Here is a 16,057-nt window from a genome sequence, read left to right as displayed (position 1 = left end):
ATATATGAGAAGATTCTTTAACACAACGAGGATCAGATATTTTACATCTTTACCAGTTCGATAGAGTATCGGTGGTATCTTGTTGTTTGTTGATAACTAATGAGGTCAAATGTTTTTCTGTTTGGTAAACAGTGGCAACTGAATTATCTGTTAATGTCCTTCGCATGTTTACCTGTTAGGACCTTACTTTTCTCCTTCACATGTATATACACCCTCTTGTATAACAGGAAATTAATCTTCATCTGCCATATTTGCTGTAAATATTATTATAATCTTTTGCTTGCCTTTTTGTTTTAGTTGTTCTTTTTCTACAAAATTTTTTTCCTTTTTCCCTTTTTTACTATTTTGTGTTAGCACATTATCTTACCTGAATGGTTATATCTTTTTTTTTTTTTTTTTTTAATCCTCACCTGAGGACATGCTTAGAGAGAGGAAGGTAGAGAGAGAAAAACATAGGTTGGTTGCCTTTCGTACACTCCCCGACTGGGAATCAAACCCGCAACCCAGGTATGTGCCTTGACCGGGAATCGAACCGACAACCTTTCGGTGCATAGGACTGTGCTCTACCAACTGAACCACTCCAGCTGGAAAAGGGAGAAGTATTTTAATAGAGTTTTCAGATCATTGTAGATATACTTTTTGATCCTACACTTAAGGTTTCATGTATATGGAATCTGAAGCCGTATCAATGAATTGTTCACTAAATCCACTGCTTTATCTTTACTTTGATGAGATTTTTTTTACTCATTCCTGATTTTGTAATATCATGTGTTGGTCATTTGGAAAATAATGGTTTTCTGATTTAAGCAGATCTTCCAAATGTTGATACATTTAACTAAAGAGTATATAAAAAAAATCACACTTATGCCCTGGTCGGTTTAGCTCAGCAGTTAGAGCATTGGCCTGCGGTCCAGAGAGACCCGGGTTCGGTTCCCGCTAAGGGCACGTACCTTGGTTGCAGTTTGTCCCCAGCCCTGGTTGGGTCGTGTGGGTGGCAGCCACTCGATGTGTCTCTTCCACATCAATGCTTCTCTCTCTCTCTCTCTCCTTCCTACTCTGTCAGAATAAAATATGGAAAAATGTCCTCAGATGAGGATTAAAAAAAAAAATTGCATTTCTTAAGATCACCACTAATCTCATTAGGAAAGTCTTTATTGGGAAGCTGCCCACAATTCTTTCTCTTGAAAGTTCAAATTTTATTATTGGCAACAAATACCTCCAGTTGTTTTCCTTGAAGTGACAGGCTCACTGTGTTCATATTCAAGAAAATATCTGCCAAATACACAGGTCTGAGTACCATGGTTCTTTCAAGTAGATCCATGAAAAAAGCAGGCAATTCAACTCACAACTGAAATGATTGCACAAGTGCTTTTCCTTGGGACAGTCATCATTCTTCCATATACAGAAGTGAGAAGCTGTTAGAAATCCTCTTCCCTTTGCCAGCTGTGCCTTTGTGCAAAGCCAGTTTCTTTGTACACTTCAGCCATAGCAACATATCACAGCAGATGGGACGCAGAATTAGAGATGAGAATCCAAATGTGTGTACTTTATTTCATCACACAAAATGAAAGATGTGCATTCAAGGGTCAAGACTTCATCATTTTAACTGCTTGATCCAGAAGAATCCTACGTAAAACTGGCATTTTATACTTTGCCCCTGTGACAGTGATGAATCCAGTGACATTAGTACAGTTTGGTGCCATGCACCACCTTATGCTGTGGCATAGCAGTGTGATGCACTGTGATGCACTGTTCCTTTTGCACCATCAGGAGACATGGCAACACAATGAAAAGGCCAAAAAAAAGGGTAGTCTTTGGAAATAGTTTTGCCATCCTGGAACCCCCTGTAAGGGCGGGGGCATGCAGCCGGAGGACTCCCAAAAACCTGCAGACCAAACTTTGAGAAAATGTATGAGGATGTTCATTCTAGCATTGTTTATAAAAGCGACCAATTAGAAATAACCTAGCCCGGCTGGTGTGGCTCAGTGGTTGAGCGTCAACCCAGGCACCAAGAGGTCGCTGGTTCAATTCCCAGTCAGGGCACATGCCCAGGCTGTGGGCCAAATTCCCAGTGGGGGTGTGTGCAGGAGGCAGCCAGTCGCTGAGCTCTCTCATTGATATTTCTCTCTCTCTCTCCCCTCCTTCTCTAAAATCAATAAAGAAAAAAATGTTAAAAAGAAAAAAGAAATAACCTAAAAATCTCCATTAGTATGGAGAATGACTGAATAATTCTAATAAATTCATACTGGGGAATATTAGCCATGGAAGAGAATACTTTTTGCCTTCCTGTGTCTCTAAGACTTGTTCTTAAGGAAAAGAAAAGGCAAGTAGCAAGGTAATTTGTAGGTGTGGTCACATATAAACATACTCACCCTTACACACAAACTTGTATACTCACAGAAGCCACTGGAAGGTTACTGGGATTGTGCCCACTATACTGACAGTGGGCAGCTCTGGAAATGGAGAGGCATTGCGGGTGAGGAGGGAAAGGAAAGGAAGAATGAAGCCTTCATATATTCATCCAAATTACTCAAAATCTTTTACAACTTGTATTTCTTGTGTATATTTTTTTAAAGCCTCCAACAAGAATATATAATTGCCCTGGTCGGTTTGGCTCAGCGGTTAGAGCATCAGTCTGCGGTCCAGAGAGACCCGGGTTTGGTTCCCGCTAAGGGCATGTGCCTCAGTTGCAGTTTGTCCCCAGCCCTGGTTGGGTTGTGTGGGTGGCAGCCACTCGATGCATCCCTTTCACATTGATGTTTCTCTCTCTCTCTCCCTCCTATTCTATCTGAATGGAACAACGTCCTCGGATGAGGATTAAAAAAAAAAAAGAATATATAATCTTTTTTTTTCTCCCCATGCATCTCATTTAAAAAAATATTTTATAAAGCCTTTCTCAAGTTTTAAATTAATGCCTAAACTTCATTAGATGTTTTCTACCTGTTGATAAGTTGAAAGCATCTGAACTTATTCATTTTTGTCATTAAACTTAGATATGTGATGATGTCATTTTGCTGAAGAGGACACAGAGAGATGGTTTCTGATCCCTTCCCCCTCACTTAATTGAGGTGGCTGAACTTACTTTACTTTTCTAAGAATTTATTAAACTTCTGTAAGAAAATGTACCATTGTATTAATGTTAAACTTGGAAAATGTCAACTGAAGACTAATTTTTCACCCTAAAAATATTAAGAAACTGGAAGTATTTGTTTTTACAAAAAGTTTATTTTGAGACTTTGAATCGAGACTATTAAATTCTAAAATAGATAACATTTGTTAGTTAGAGCCTTGGTTATTTGGATTTCCCCAGTTTGGAATGGGGCTGGGCTGACATTTAACCATCGCACTATTCTTAGGGGGAAATGGCCATAATAAGTAATGTAATCATAAATAGAACTGCGAAGGGACTGTTGTCATCTTTCAGTACAATGCAATGAAGTTAACTGCTGGGGACTGCTACTTGATCTGCCAATTTGACCATTAGTCTCATCATTTTATAAGTTGGGGAGCATCTAGTAGGCAGCACTTAATTTCTGTTTGCTTAGATGTATCCTTGAAACCTGTACTCATTTAAGGACATTCTTTAATTTGAATTTATACTAATTTAGGCAGGCCTTTACTCTCCCTTTACTTAGTAGGATTTCATTTTGTTAAATGAAGAACTTCTCCAGAACAAGATCAAAGCTATTAACACTTAGCAAAATTATTTTAGTGTACATAGGAATAAATATTGTTGATATTTTAAAGATTTCTTTTGTGAATAAAGAATGGAACTTGCATTCACATGACTGTAATGCTTTTATGCTGTAATGTTACACTCTGGTATCTTTATCAACAGTAGCACCGTGCCAGATACTGAGGGAGTTATTTTACGATACGTCTTGATCTTTCACAGTCTAATTAGGGGAATAAGACAAAGGCACATGCAGTGTTAGAGCATAATGTGAAATCTAGTACTAAATTGTGAAGATGACCGGAATTGAAGTCAATAAAAGTAAAACTTGATGGCACAAATATACTGGAAAATGAGTGTTACCCTGTTAAGTTTCTCTTTACTCAGTGTTTTCAGAGCATGTTCGTGTGTGTCTTCTCATTGGTAACGTTGGTGTTATTTCCACTTTAGAGACAAAAAGACTGAGGGTCTGAGACAGTCTACTCAAAGTTATAGCTTAGTTAAAGGCAGTTCTAAAACGAGATTGCTAGAAACTTGGAGACTGTTCTAATAATCCAGCTAAAAGGTTAATAGAGACCCAGAATCAGGGTGGTAGCAACTGACATGGATTGATATAAAAGATATTGAAGGGGAAATGAAACAGACTCGGTGATTAATAACAGAGGGTAGAGAAAGAAGAGGCAAGATAACCACGGAGCTTTCTGAGCCAACGACAAGGAACAGAGAGGGCTGGCATTGCCAGCTATGGGGAAGTGGGAGAGGAAACCAGTGACAGAAATTTCAGAGCAGATTAAGTTAATTTTTCAACATGTTGAATTTGAGATCACTTAGGACAGAGAAGGGAAGGTTGAGAGCCACTAATACAAAGGCCCTGACATGGAAGCAGTAAACCTGGAATAGAGCAAAGTCCCAAGACCCGGGCCTCAGCTTAGAGCCCCCCAGTCAGGGATGAGGAAGAGGAATGACAGAGAAGAGCATAGTTAAGGATAGTACATTGGGGATCACCAAAGTCAAGGGTGGGGGGGTCAGGTGATGGGTAAGCAAAGAGTGGATGGTCCACAGAGACAATCATCAGCCTTTCAAATGGAGAGACTCATAGATACGTGAAGGCACGGATGGAGGGTTTTCATTAGCTGCTACCAATAATGGATGGTTTCTCGTTAGATTTTTGTAACCAGACACCAGCAAGACTGTTTCACAAGTAACCAGCCTGTGTGTTTCAATCCTTCAGGTGGTATTGGAATGCTATGTAAGAAAGGACTTGGTCTACACCAAAGCCAACCCAACCTTTCATCACTGGAAGGTCGACAATAGGAAGTTTGGACTTACTTTCCAAAGTCCTGCAGATGCTCGAGCCTTTGACAGGGGAGTGAGGAAAGCAATCGAAGACCTTATAGAAGGTATTGAGCTTGTCACTGTATTCTTAGTGGGACTGTGTTGATTTTCTGAGTTCTTTCCCATTCCAGTTGTCCACCATCATATATTTGTAGTTGCAGGAGGGTTGGTGGCCAGGTCAGTAGATGCCAAAACTTTAGGAACATCCAAGGAAAACAAATACAAAGTGAGAACACAGGGGAAAAGGAGATGGGTTTCAAGTAAGGAGTAGTCCCAGTTGGACTTTTTGGTGTTCATCTTTCCCTGACGATTGGAACAGCTTTGGTCTGACCTATCTTGGCTCAGAAATGGATAATGGATTCAAATAGGCATAGATTCCAGGCCTACCCACCGCCCTCTTATAATCAAAGCCCAGGTGTGCAGCTGCCCCTGACCAGGAAAGGGATCTGTGACTCCTGGAGCCCTGGTTTGGTGCAGGCCTTAGTCTGTGGTGAGTGGTTAGTAGACATCGTGTTGCATTTGATCCTGGCCTGGAAGGTTCTTAGGCCCTCAGTTCTCATGGACTTTTATAGATGCAAACACACAGATTCTCCACTCTAACACACTCAGTTCTCAGATCAGAGGGTTAATGGTACCACAACCCTGTAAAGAAAGAAATATCAAGCAAAAAGCCAAACTCAGAATTAATTAATTATAAAAATTAATCATAAACAAATGTGTCTTTCAACTGTCTAAGAAGTAAGAGTGTTGCCCAGCTGGTGTGGCTCAGTGGTCAAGCATTGACCCATGTACCAAGAGGTTGCTGGTTTGATTCCCTGTCAGGGCACATGCCCAGGTTGTGGGCCAAATCCCCAGTGAGGGGCATGCAGGAGGCGGCCAATCGATGTTCTCTCTCAGTGTTTCTCTCTCTCTCTCTCTTTTTCCTCCCGTCCTCTCTAAAATCAATAAAGGGGGAAAAAAAGAAATAAGAGTGTTCAGAAGTTATTTTCTTCCTTGTGGATTTATGGGAAAAGAGAAAAGCAATCTTCAATGAAAAATTGCTTAACATTAGTAGTAAGACAATTCTAGCTAGAACATGAATATACAACCACATGATAGCCAATGAAAACTGTTTATGTCATAGGTCTTACATAAGTAACAAATGTTTAAAATGTTGTTATTAAACAACTTTTAAATATTTAGAGAGAAAATAGCTCCTATATCACTGATAGTTTTCAGTGCATCCATATACTTAATTACTGAATCTATAAACAAAATTGATCACCTGTCATTTTTTTCTATATATATACTCTACCTAGCTGTTTTCTGGAAAACTTGCCTTAAACATTGATTGACTAGAATAATTCAAATAGTATAGAAAAACCCTGAAAGAGCAATAGGAATTGAGCAGAGGTTATTATGGGACTTATTTTTTTCTCCTGTGATTCCTCGTTGGAAATTATATATTCCACTTCCCTTTCTGAGTAGTTCTTTCTTTCTTTTTTTATCCTCATCCAAGGACATTTTTTGATATTTTGTTCAGATAGAGTGGGAGGGGGAGACATCGAGTGGCTGCCACCCACACAACGCAACCAGGGCCGGGGACAAACTGCAACCGAGGTATGTGCCCTTAGCGGTAACTGAACCCGGGTCTCTCCGGACCGCAGCCGATGCTCTAACCGCTGAGCCAAACCGGCCAGGGCTGAGCAGTTTTTTTAATTTCTGTTTTATGTAATAGCAAAATAGTTTCTAAATGCATATTTTTAAAGACTTAACCAAAAAAAGGGAGAAAATGGAGAATAAAATTCTCCATTGGTGTATCTATCACTTAGGCAGATTTAAATATTTTTCCTTTTGGCCATTAACTGTCAATTGTTGATCTATACATTACTGGATACTGTTAATGAAGGAAAAGTAGGAATTTCTACTGGCTTGCATACCAGAAAGAAAAAAGAGATGAAAAAGTAAATAAAGTGAACCTTCATTCCATGATGGAATAAATCGAGTTTTCTGACCTGAGCCTAGATTATAGCCAGCAGAAACAAACTCATTGATGCCCTGGTACTGCAAGAGAAAACACACTTGCCCTGGCATCAGCTTAGCAGGTGGCTCCCACAGTCTGGGTTTTAGAGTACAATGCCTGACTTTCAGAACAGGGGGTGACCATACAGGCTGTTTAGTCTGTTGGCAGATGAAAAGACCAGAAAGCTGAGTCCAGTTTACACAGTGAGATGGTGGCAGGTCTAGCTTGGGGGTTGTCCGTCCAGTGCTTTTCCCGCTGTACACCACTGGGACCTGGGGGGTTCCTGGTGGAGGCTGGTCTTGACCTTGCACCTCAGAGCAGTGGGCAGGCTGTCCCCACCCCTCCTCCATGTTGCCTCTCTGTGTGGTTGTTCTAGTGGCCAGTGCAGAAGTTCATGGAGTTAACTGGGAACAGTAGTCGGCCAAGTTCATTTAGGGAGTATCCTGGCAAGAGTCAGTTAAAGAAGAGTCCATTAAAAGCATTAATTCTCAGGTAACATTTCTGCTAGTGATCCACATACAAAAGGAATGTAATGTGGTTTTCTTAAAATATACCTTTTAAATGATTGGATTGGACTTATCCTCTTTGAAAACACTTTTTATTACATGTTTTTGTCTTTGTAGGCTCAACCACATCATCTTCCACCATCCATAATGAAGCTGAGCTTGGTGATGACGACGTTTTTACGGTAAGTTCCCCATGCCCTTTGCTTTCCAGGTTGGTGGTGAGTCATCAGGAGACGTTCTGTATAAGGGCATGAGAGACGCTTTGCAACTGGCATGTGCTGTTGCAGTTGGGATGCCATCGGGAGATCTCTGTCCTGTCACAGTTTTTCCTGCGCTGGGTTTGCCTTCGTCGTTCGTGTTGCAGTAACATCACCATGTGACATGACAGTGTCGGCTCTCCCGGACCTGTCCCAGGTTCTCTCGCGGTCTTCCCTCAGACTTCTGGTGAATAACTATCTGGTTTGCCTGAGACTGGCCTAGTTTTAGCACTAAAAGTCCCTAGTCCTACAAAGCACCTCAAGCCCAGGCAAACCAGGACAACTGGTTACCCTACTCAGTCATGAACACAACCGCTCCCTGGCATCATGGGGAAATCCAGAAATAGCCTTGCTAATGAGTAATTAAACCTCCGATGAATGGCCTGAAGGCTGAGTTGAGGTTGGGCCCAAGTGTGCTAAGGCAGGCAAGAGCGTGGGTATTTTGACACAGCTGGAGTTGACGGGACAAAATGATTTCTCAGCTTGCGTCTTCATTTAAATCCTGGGCTTCTAGAGTTAATTAACAAATAGTTCATAGCACACCTGCTGTGTGCGTGGTGCAGTGAGGAGCTGTAGGGCAGCATTTTCAGACGCTCAGCCTTGATCTCCAGTAGGAAATACCATTATATTGTAACCTAGGACACATGCACATCCAGAGACACCTAAAACCAGATTGTACTTCATGCTATGCATTATGATTTTTTCAAGCACATAGGAAAAGGTAAAGAATAATATGGTGAACACTGTATGCTCTGCACCTAGATTCAGCAGTTGTAACATTTTGCTCATTTGCTTTATCTGTGCATGTATGTGTACTTACAGATGTGAACACACACACACACCCCTCTTATTACTTCAGCATCCACCTCCTAAAAATAAGGTGTTCTTTTACACAGGCACACCATTACTATACCTAAGAAAATTAATAGGAATCCCATATCATCTAATAGTTCCCCAGTTGTCACAAGAGCATCTTTTAGAAGCTAGTTTTTATTTCATATTTTAAAATATTGGTTGCAACCCTTTAAACTTGCTTTGCAATAGACTCATCATGCAGCTGGTGATTTGAAACCACTGCTTTGGGAATATGAAGGTGTGGAAAGCATGGCTGCTGCAGGTAACAGGATAGTTGGCACAGATATAAGATTGACCGTGAAAGGCTTAGAGACTGGCACAGACTACAGTGCCCTGGACCCGAATGCTTTCTGGTAGGACAGGGATCAGAGAAGACCACTGGGAGGTGAGTCGGGACCGGACGTTGGTGGCATTTGAACAGGGAAGTGGCTTCAAGGCTGGGAGCCGCAAGGGCAAAGGCGGATGCAGGGATACGCGTGGTGAGTGGCCTGCGCACTGCGGCTCCGGGCCTGACATGAGCAGAGCGAGCATAGCGGTTTCAGGAAATGAACTCAGTTGTCCTTCCACGGAGCGGCCGGTGTGATGCGGCTTCGAACAGGCTTCCTATAGTGCTCGGAGCAGATCCTCTCAACAGTTGGCATGTTGCTTACATCTGTTCCTTTGTCACGTTTCGAGAGACAAACAACAGCAGGCGGGTTAAAAGGTGGCTTCCTGAGCTCCAGAGCAAAACTGCCCTTCACAGCTGCTTCCCCCCTACCTGCCAGAAGTGATTTATAGAATCGGGAGAGGGGGATGGAAGCCAGCATCCCTCCTGGTTTCGTCCCCTAATCCACGGGGGATCAGCGCGGGAGGGTAACGCCAAATGCCTGGAAGGGAGTGGGGAAACAGCCTGCTGCGTCCAGCCCCTTGGAGCTCCCTGGGGAAGGAGCTCCATCCAGTTCGTTGCATTCTGTGTAGCCCTGATGTAGACGACCAGTTGCCGTCATTCCATTTGTTTACAAACAAGGGACTGTTAATAATAGTACCTCCCTTCTCAAGACAGCCCTGTCTTCAGGCCATTGACAAGTCAGAACACATCCTGTGTGAGGATGGGGGGCGGTGATCAGGGGCTATGCTCCAGGTTTCCCGTTTGCCCAAGAGCTCCCTGTCGTCACACCTTCTATCCTAAGACGGTCAGTGAGCTGTCTGAGAGCTGGAGCAGGAAACGAGCAGCCACATTGACTCGGCACAGACCATAGCGTCCCAGGCTGCTGCGTTCTTAAACGTTTATTGGTAAGGCAGAAGTTCAGGACTTGGAACTCCGTGATCGCCGAGAGTGTAAGTAGGTGTAAGACCCTCATGGCCCAGAGAAGGAGAATCCCCTGGGAGAACAGTGTATAGAAAAGGCTGTAGAGGCCGCTTGAGGAAGCAGGACAGTATCTTGTTTCTGCTGGTGGAGCCAGGGGCTTCCCCCGGTTTCAGGGGATTCCTTGGAGTTAGGAGGAAAGCAGGACATGGTGGACAGTTAGGGAATGAAGCAGAAGAGGAAGGGGCATCCTAATTCCCCGTGGGGCACTTGTCTGGCCTGCCTACTCACCAAGCATGGACTATTTCTGCTCACACTGCCCAGCCCTAATGGTTATCCCCCAAAACAGCTTATCCACCTGTCTCCTCAGGATGGCACAACTATGTTGCAATTTCTGTCAAATTAGTGCCCTTCTTAGTGTGTGCATGCACATGACACCTGCCCTGCCCAAGCACCTGTTGCCAGTTGCCAACACTGTTGCCTCCAGTGTCCCCATGGCTGTATTTTCCATTTCACTGCCACCAGCCTGGTGTGTGCCCACATCTCTCCTGCCAGAACCACCACCAGAGACCCCCGATTAACAGCCGTTCCAACATTCTCAGTTTGGGCTGTTGACCCATTCGTGTGTCCTCATCTTTCTCCCTTGTCCAATTATGACTGTTCTCTCTTGTTTAAAATCCCATGGCACTCTGTTTATTTCTCTCTCACCACTTGAAAGCCTGCCCCTTTTTTGGCTTTTGTATTTTATCTGCAGAGTGTATGAATCTTCATCCAGTTAGAAGCTGGTTATCCATCATTTTAGTCTCTGCAATCCTATGAAGCTTTGCCGTATAAATGCCCAATAAATAGTTGTTCTGACCCCCAGATACAGCAGGTCCTTGAGTAATGTCACTTTGTTCAATGTTGTTTCGGTGTAACACCAATGAGATAGTGAAGGAACTTAACTCTTGTGATATCACATTAGCCTGTGGTAAAATGGGATTCATTATACATCATTTTGCTTGAAGTTGTAGAACCTATCGACAGTGGTTCGTGAGAATTCTTGTATAGTGTGTAAAATCATAGCTTTTTCTGTTTTGTTCATTTGCTTTATTGTTATCTTAGAGAACAATTTAAAGGTGGGTGATTTTGAGGGGATCTCAGTAACGATGTGTCATTTTTCCAGCTGTGTTGTGCCCAGTCTACAACCAGGAGCTGAGCCCCCTAGCTTATCCTCACTGTAAGCTTTTGGCTCCTTGTGCCTCTTACCCTCTCGTCACTTTCTCCCTTGCAGCACAGTCCTTTTGCAGCCCCTCAGCTCCATGGGAAACCTCAGTTAGAGTGACTGGTCCTAGGTGGCAGGGGTGTGCCCAGCATTAAGCATGGATGTATGAGGGAATTCCAGTGCCTGAGCCATTTGGTACACATTTTTAAGATGAGTAATGCAGAGAATATAAAACAACAACAAGAATGGTTAGCATTCTGCAAATTGCTGAGCGCATACTCTCGTCAGTGCGTCTGACGGACAGCTTTTCATTTCTGTCGCTTCCGAGCTGGGGAGACTTGAGAGGGACAGAATGCAAAGACCTTCACGTCTGTTCCCTCCATTGTGCTTTTGTCTTTGTGGAGGGGGTCCATGTAAACTTCAGATAGGAACAGTTCAGCTCGGGGGATAAGCTGAGTTGCTTCGCTCCCCAACTTAGAACTGGCTTCCTCCCAGACTCCTCCAGGTGAGGTCTTGGAGGGTTTGGAACCCACAAGGAAGGGTTCTTGGGCAGAGTGAGTCGAGAAAATAAACTGTCTAGAACAAGGGAGGCGCTGGGTTTTATGGTCACTTAATGAGCAATTTTCCAAATTCCTGTTGTGTAGGGCTTGGTCCCTTCAAACCAGTGATTTATTTACTGCTGCAGAATTCTACAGTAATTTTTAAATGATATGAGCATCTTCATCGCCAGACAAGGATCACAGGGTCGTGGGAGAATGCAGCTGCAGGGCATACATCCTTCTAGAGCAGCTAACCTAGAATCTGGTCATGTGTGGTCGGTGCTCCAGCTGTCATTGTGCTGAGTGGCTGGATTCTGGCTCTAAAGCTGGGGGATTAGGGAAATATTTGCTTTATAGAAGGATACTCGAGGGTGTATAAAAGGGCTAGATCTTCATCTTCCATAATAAGCAGTCCTTAAATAATATCTAAATCCACAAATCAGGAAATAGTATAAACCACATGGGATTGAAAAAATGGAGACAAATACAAGAAGAGCCAGGAGAGTTGAAAGTGTGTTTCTCTGGGGAGTGAGAAGCTGAGATAGAGAGGGGCGAGCCTGCTCTTTGAGAGATTGTGATATACGTACATGCATTGATTTTTTTTTAAAAAAAGAATCGGGGGGTTTATCAGAAGGAGGGTGAGAGGGCAAAGGAGAAGGTGGAATCGAGACAGACACCTTCGTTACACAACTCATCCCGACTCCCCCAGATTTAGAGGTTAAAGAGCACACAGGGGTTGACTTCTGTGGCTCTGAGTGCTCATTTCCGCCGTCCTCTCTGCCTGGTGTGAGGGACAGTGTGTCCACTATGGAAGTAGCGGCGCGTTAAAGGTAAGATATGCTACAGGAGCTAACTGGACATGTATTTGCCTTGGTGGGTAGCGAGGATCACTCCAACCAAGCCAACCCTTAGAATTAAAGGTCTTGGGATTGGAAAGGCTTTTGAGTTATTTTCAGATGAGTCAGACGGGTGACTTGCCTAAGCTCTCACAGCTAGTTCATCGCGGAGGAGCAGTGAACACGAGCTCCCAGCTTTCCCAGTTCAACACCGCTGTTTTTCTCTTCCTCTGCTGAATAATTAGAGAGTCTTTCAGCTGTTCTATTATTTTTTTTAATATAACCATCAAATATAAGAGTTCTATTTTAGGGTTCTCTTGGACCCAAGTTGGAAGGGGAGAGATGAGAGAGTAAATATGAGGCTGATGCTCATGTGGCCCCTGCATGTGACGGGCTTGGAGCCTCCTCAGCAGTGTCACAGTCTCATGGTCCACGGATGGCAACTTGAAGCCCGACCGTAGCACGGCCTACCCTCCAGGTTTACTACCACCTAAGTATTGTTTCTGGATGCGGGCAGCCCTCTCGATCGATCTTTCTCAGTTAAGCCCTGGCACCTCAAGGAATCCATCCTTATCCAATGAGTGAAGGTGTCCTGTGCACCTGGAATGGTGCTGCGCACTGTCCTTTGCAGAACTGAGAAGAGTCGTTCAGTCATTTTGTTCGGGTCTGGATTCCCTCCTAGAACTCAGTTGGAAAAGACTGGTGTATGGATTATGTTTTGGTGTTTCGCTGTATTTATTTCTTTAGGTAGGCATTCTAACTTTACATGGGAAAAATGTCATGACTGTTATAGCATCATCAGCTTCTAGCCCTGTTTTGCCCAGACTGGAAGATTTGGTCCTTCCTCATGCCCTGTGCTTGAACTTTTTACATCCTGTTTACTACAAGCTGCATTTATTACTTTCTGGCTCTCCAGAGCGGTTGTCCCTAAAGATACCGCAGACCTCGTCCATCCACCCCAGGTGTTTTCTGAAGCGTGGTTAGAGAAAGTGGTTGAAACCAAAGTACTGAGAAGCAATTTGTTTTACCTAGATGCACCTTTGAGTATTCGCAAGTTGTACTTATTTTCATTCTTGATTAAGTAGAAAAAACAAATCCACTGAATTTTATAATTGTCAAAGTTTTATTTACAGAAGTGGAAGAGTGCAGAATACCACAAAATTTTTCTTTTCCTAAAAGTTTCCCATCTAGCCCTGGCCAGTGTGGCTCAGTTGGTTGAGTGTTGTCCCATGTACCAAAGGGTCGCCAGTGTGATCCCTGGTCAGGGAACATGCCCAGGTTGCATACCGAAGGCAACCGATCATGTTTCTCTCTCCCTTTCCCTTTCTGTCTGTAAAATCCATTAAAATATATTAAAAAAAAAAAAAAAGTTTTCCATCTAATCTAGTCCGAACAAACGTTAAAACTGAAGCCATATCTACCAGTTTTGTAAGAAAATGGGGTTCGCTTACTGATTTTCTGAGAGTGTTTTTAAAAGTGGAAGTGGTCTGTGACCCTGAGTGCAGAGTTTGGGTGAGGGAGAGGCCTGGATTCTAAACCGGGGTCTGCGTCGGTGAGCTGGCCTCCCGACCCTCTGAGAGCAGAGCCTTCTCAGGGTGGACACATCTTCGGAGCTCTCTGCTGGCCCACAGAAGGCGACGCGGGCTGGTCCCTGGCGCTGTGTCCACACCTGCACGTCACTGGATTTGGTCCTCACACCCTCCCTGCCAGGGACTTTCTGACACTTCATTTCTGCAGATCAATCACCCAGGCTCAGGTGAAGCGGCTTGTGCTCAGATCCACACTCTGCTCACCCAGAATGCAAACCCCAGCTCTGCTTACTGCCCTACACAGAACTTTAAGAAAAGGAAATATTTATTCAGTAAGTTTTAGTGAATTTTACCTATCAATTTTACCTATCAGAGTCCCCCTTTGTGGACTTTTCAACTGGAGCGTTGGCGTAAGACCTCAATCGTCTCTCCAGCGGAGGTGTGAGGGTCCCCTGTTCCTCCTTGAAACCCAGGGCTCCTTTCAGAAGACCCCCTGATGCGAAATGTTTCTGTTGTCTTCCCTTTGGAATGAAGGGACTGGGATAGGGTGGGGTGGGCAGAGGGTACAAAGAAAATAGCTTGGAAATGTAAATTCAATAGAATTTAACTAGTGACATTGGTCTATGGTGGTTTACTAAGAAAGGCAAAAACATTGTGGGCGGGGCAGCCCTTTGCTCCGGGTGCGGGAGCAGTGTCCCAGGACTGCTGTGGCCCGCAGGAGGTCTCAGAAGACAGATGGGAGCTGCTTTATCTTCTAAGTGACCTCGTTGTCAAGCTCACATTACATAGTAAGAGGAAGATCTTTCTATTCAATAGGTAATACCTCAGAATGGCTAAGTTAAAGCAATTAAATGTCTGAGGCTCAAACAAAAGCTTTGAAATGCTCAATTTCAGGCAACCCAAAGGCATTTTGCTAACTCTCCCACTTGTGTCTGTCTTCATTTTCACATATATCACCTCATCTTTTGAAGCTGTGGATGGTGGGGCACTATTATTTCCATTTTACTAATTCATACAGAGTACATAGTCGGGGTTACCTGAAACCCGGCCTTCCTGCTCCCATCCCTGAGCCCTCCGGTGAAGCTAAGCTGTGGCTTAGCCGAGTCCCTTCCTTTTATACCGAAACTTTGTTCACCTAACTTCCAAATTTAGAAACATACAATTTTTTTAAACATGTGGGAATTTCCTTTTTATTGCTCCCTCCCAGTAAAAGAATGCCCATTTTATCTATTCTCTGGGTCCCAGAAAGGGTGATGTCCTAGGGTCTAGGACAAAGTTATCTCTTTTTCCCCAGCAGCTGGGACCATAGAAGAGTGTGTGCCTGGCCAACTTTCTGCTCTGTTTGCCTCTTTGAAACAGGACACCTGGAACCAGTGTAGGCCCTTAGGACAGGTGAGCCAGTGCTAGCTGTTCCCAAAGGCCGGGTGACAACTTCCTGTTCACCAGAGGAAAGGTGGTTGAGTGTTGTCCCATGTACCAAAGGGTCGCCAGTGTGATCCCTGGTCAGGGAACATGCCCAGGTTGCATACCGAAGGCAACCGATCATGTTTCTCTCTATTATTGAGTATGCCATAAGCCTGTCAGTCTGGTAGATGCCGAGGAGAAGGTGGGCTTTGCTGAAGAGTTAGGAATGGCAGCTCATCCAAACCCCAGCCAGGAACTGCCTGGGGCACTCGGCCATCCAGTTTCCTGTCTCCTGAGAGGCAGAAGCAGCCCAGAGTTGTTTTTGTTTTTTTAATTTTAATTTTTATTTATTCATTTGTTTTTGTTACAGATGTTTCTCATTTTTCCCCCATTGACACCCTCCTCTCCCCCCCCCCCCCCCAGCCTTGTTGTCTATGTTCATTGGTCATGCATACATGCATGTAAGTTCTGTGGTTTATCTCCCCGCCCCCCCCACCAGTCCCCCTCTTCTGAGGCTTGTCAGTCTGTACCCTACCTCTGTGTCTCTGGGTTAATTTTGTTTAGCAGTTTTAGTTCATTATATTCCACAAATAAGTGAGATTATGTGATATTTGTCTTTCTCTGCTTGGCTT

The 16,057-nt window shown here is 43.8% G+C and overlaps 1 protein-coding gene across 2 annotated transcripts in view; it reads left to right on the top strand.

The window, feature by feature from the left end:
• The window catches only part of SPRED2 (sprouty related EVH1 domain containing 2), a 112,434-nt gene that overhangs the window by 83,410 nt on the left and 12,967 nt on the right, over positions 1–16,057 (top strand). For both annotated transcript variants that reach the window (XM_036263288.1, XM_036263290.1), the window contains exons 3-4: positions 4,905–5,073; positions 7,634–7,698. In XM_036263288.1, the coding sequence (XP_036119181.1) occupies positions 4,905–5,073; positions 7,634–7,698 (234 nt within the window). The remainder of the gene's footprint in view (positions 1–4,904; positions 5,074–7,633; positions 7,699–16,057) is intronic.

The sequence above is a fragment of the Molossus molossus genome, unplaced genomic scaffold (genome assembly GCF_014108415.1).
Source record: "Molossus molossus isolate mMolMol1 unplaced genomic scaffold, mMolMol1.p scaffold_m16_p_15, whole genome shotgun sequence".
In the NCBI taxonomy this organism is placed as follows: Eukaryota; Metazoa; Chordata; class Mammalia; order Chiroptera; family Molossidae; genus Molossus; species Molossus molossus.
Note: the sequence above shows the minus strand (reverse complement) of the source record. Positions and strands in the feature narration are given on the sequence as shown.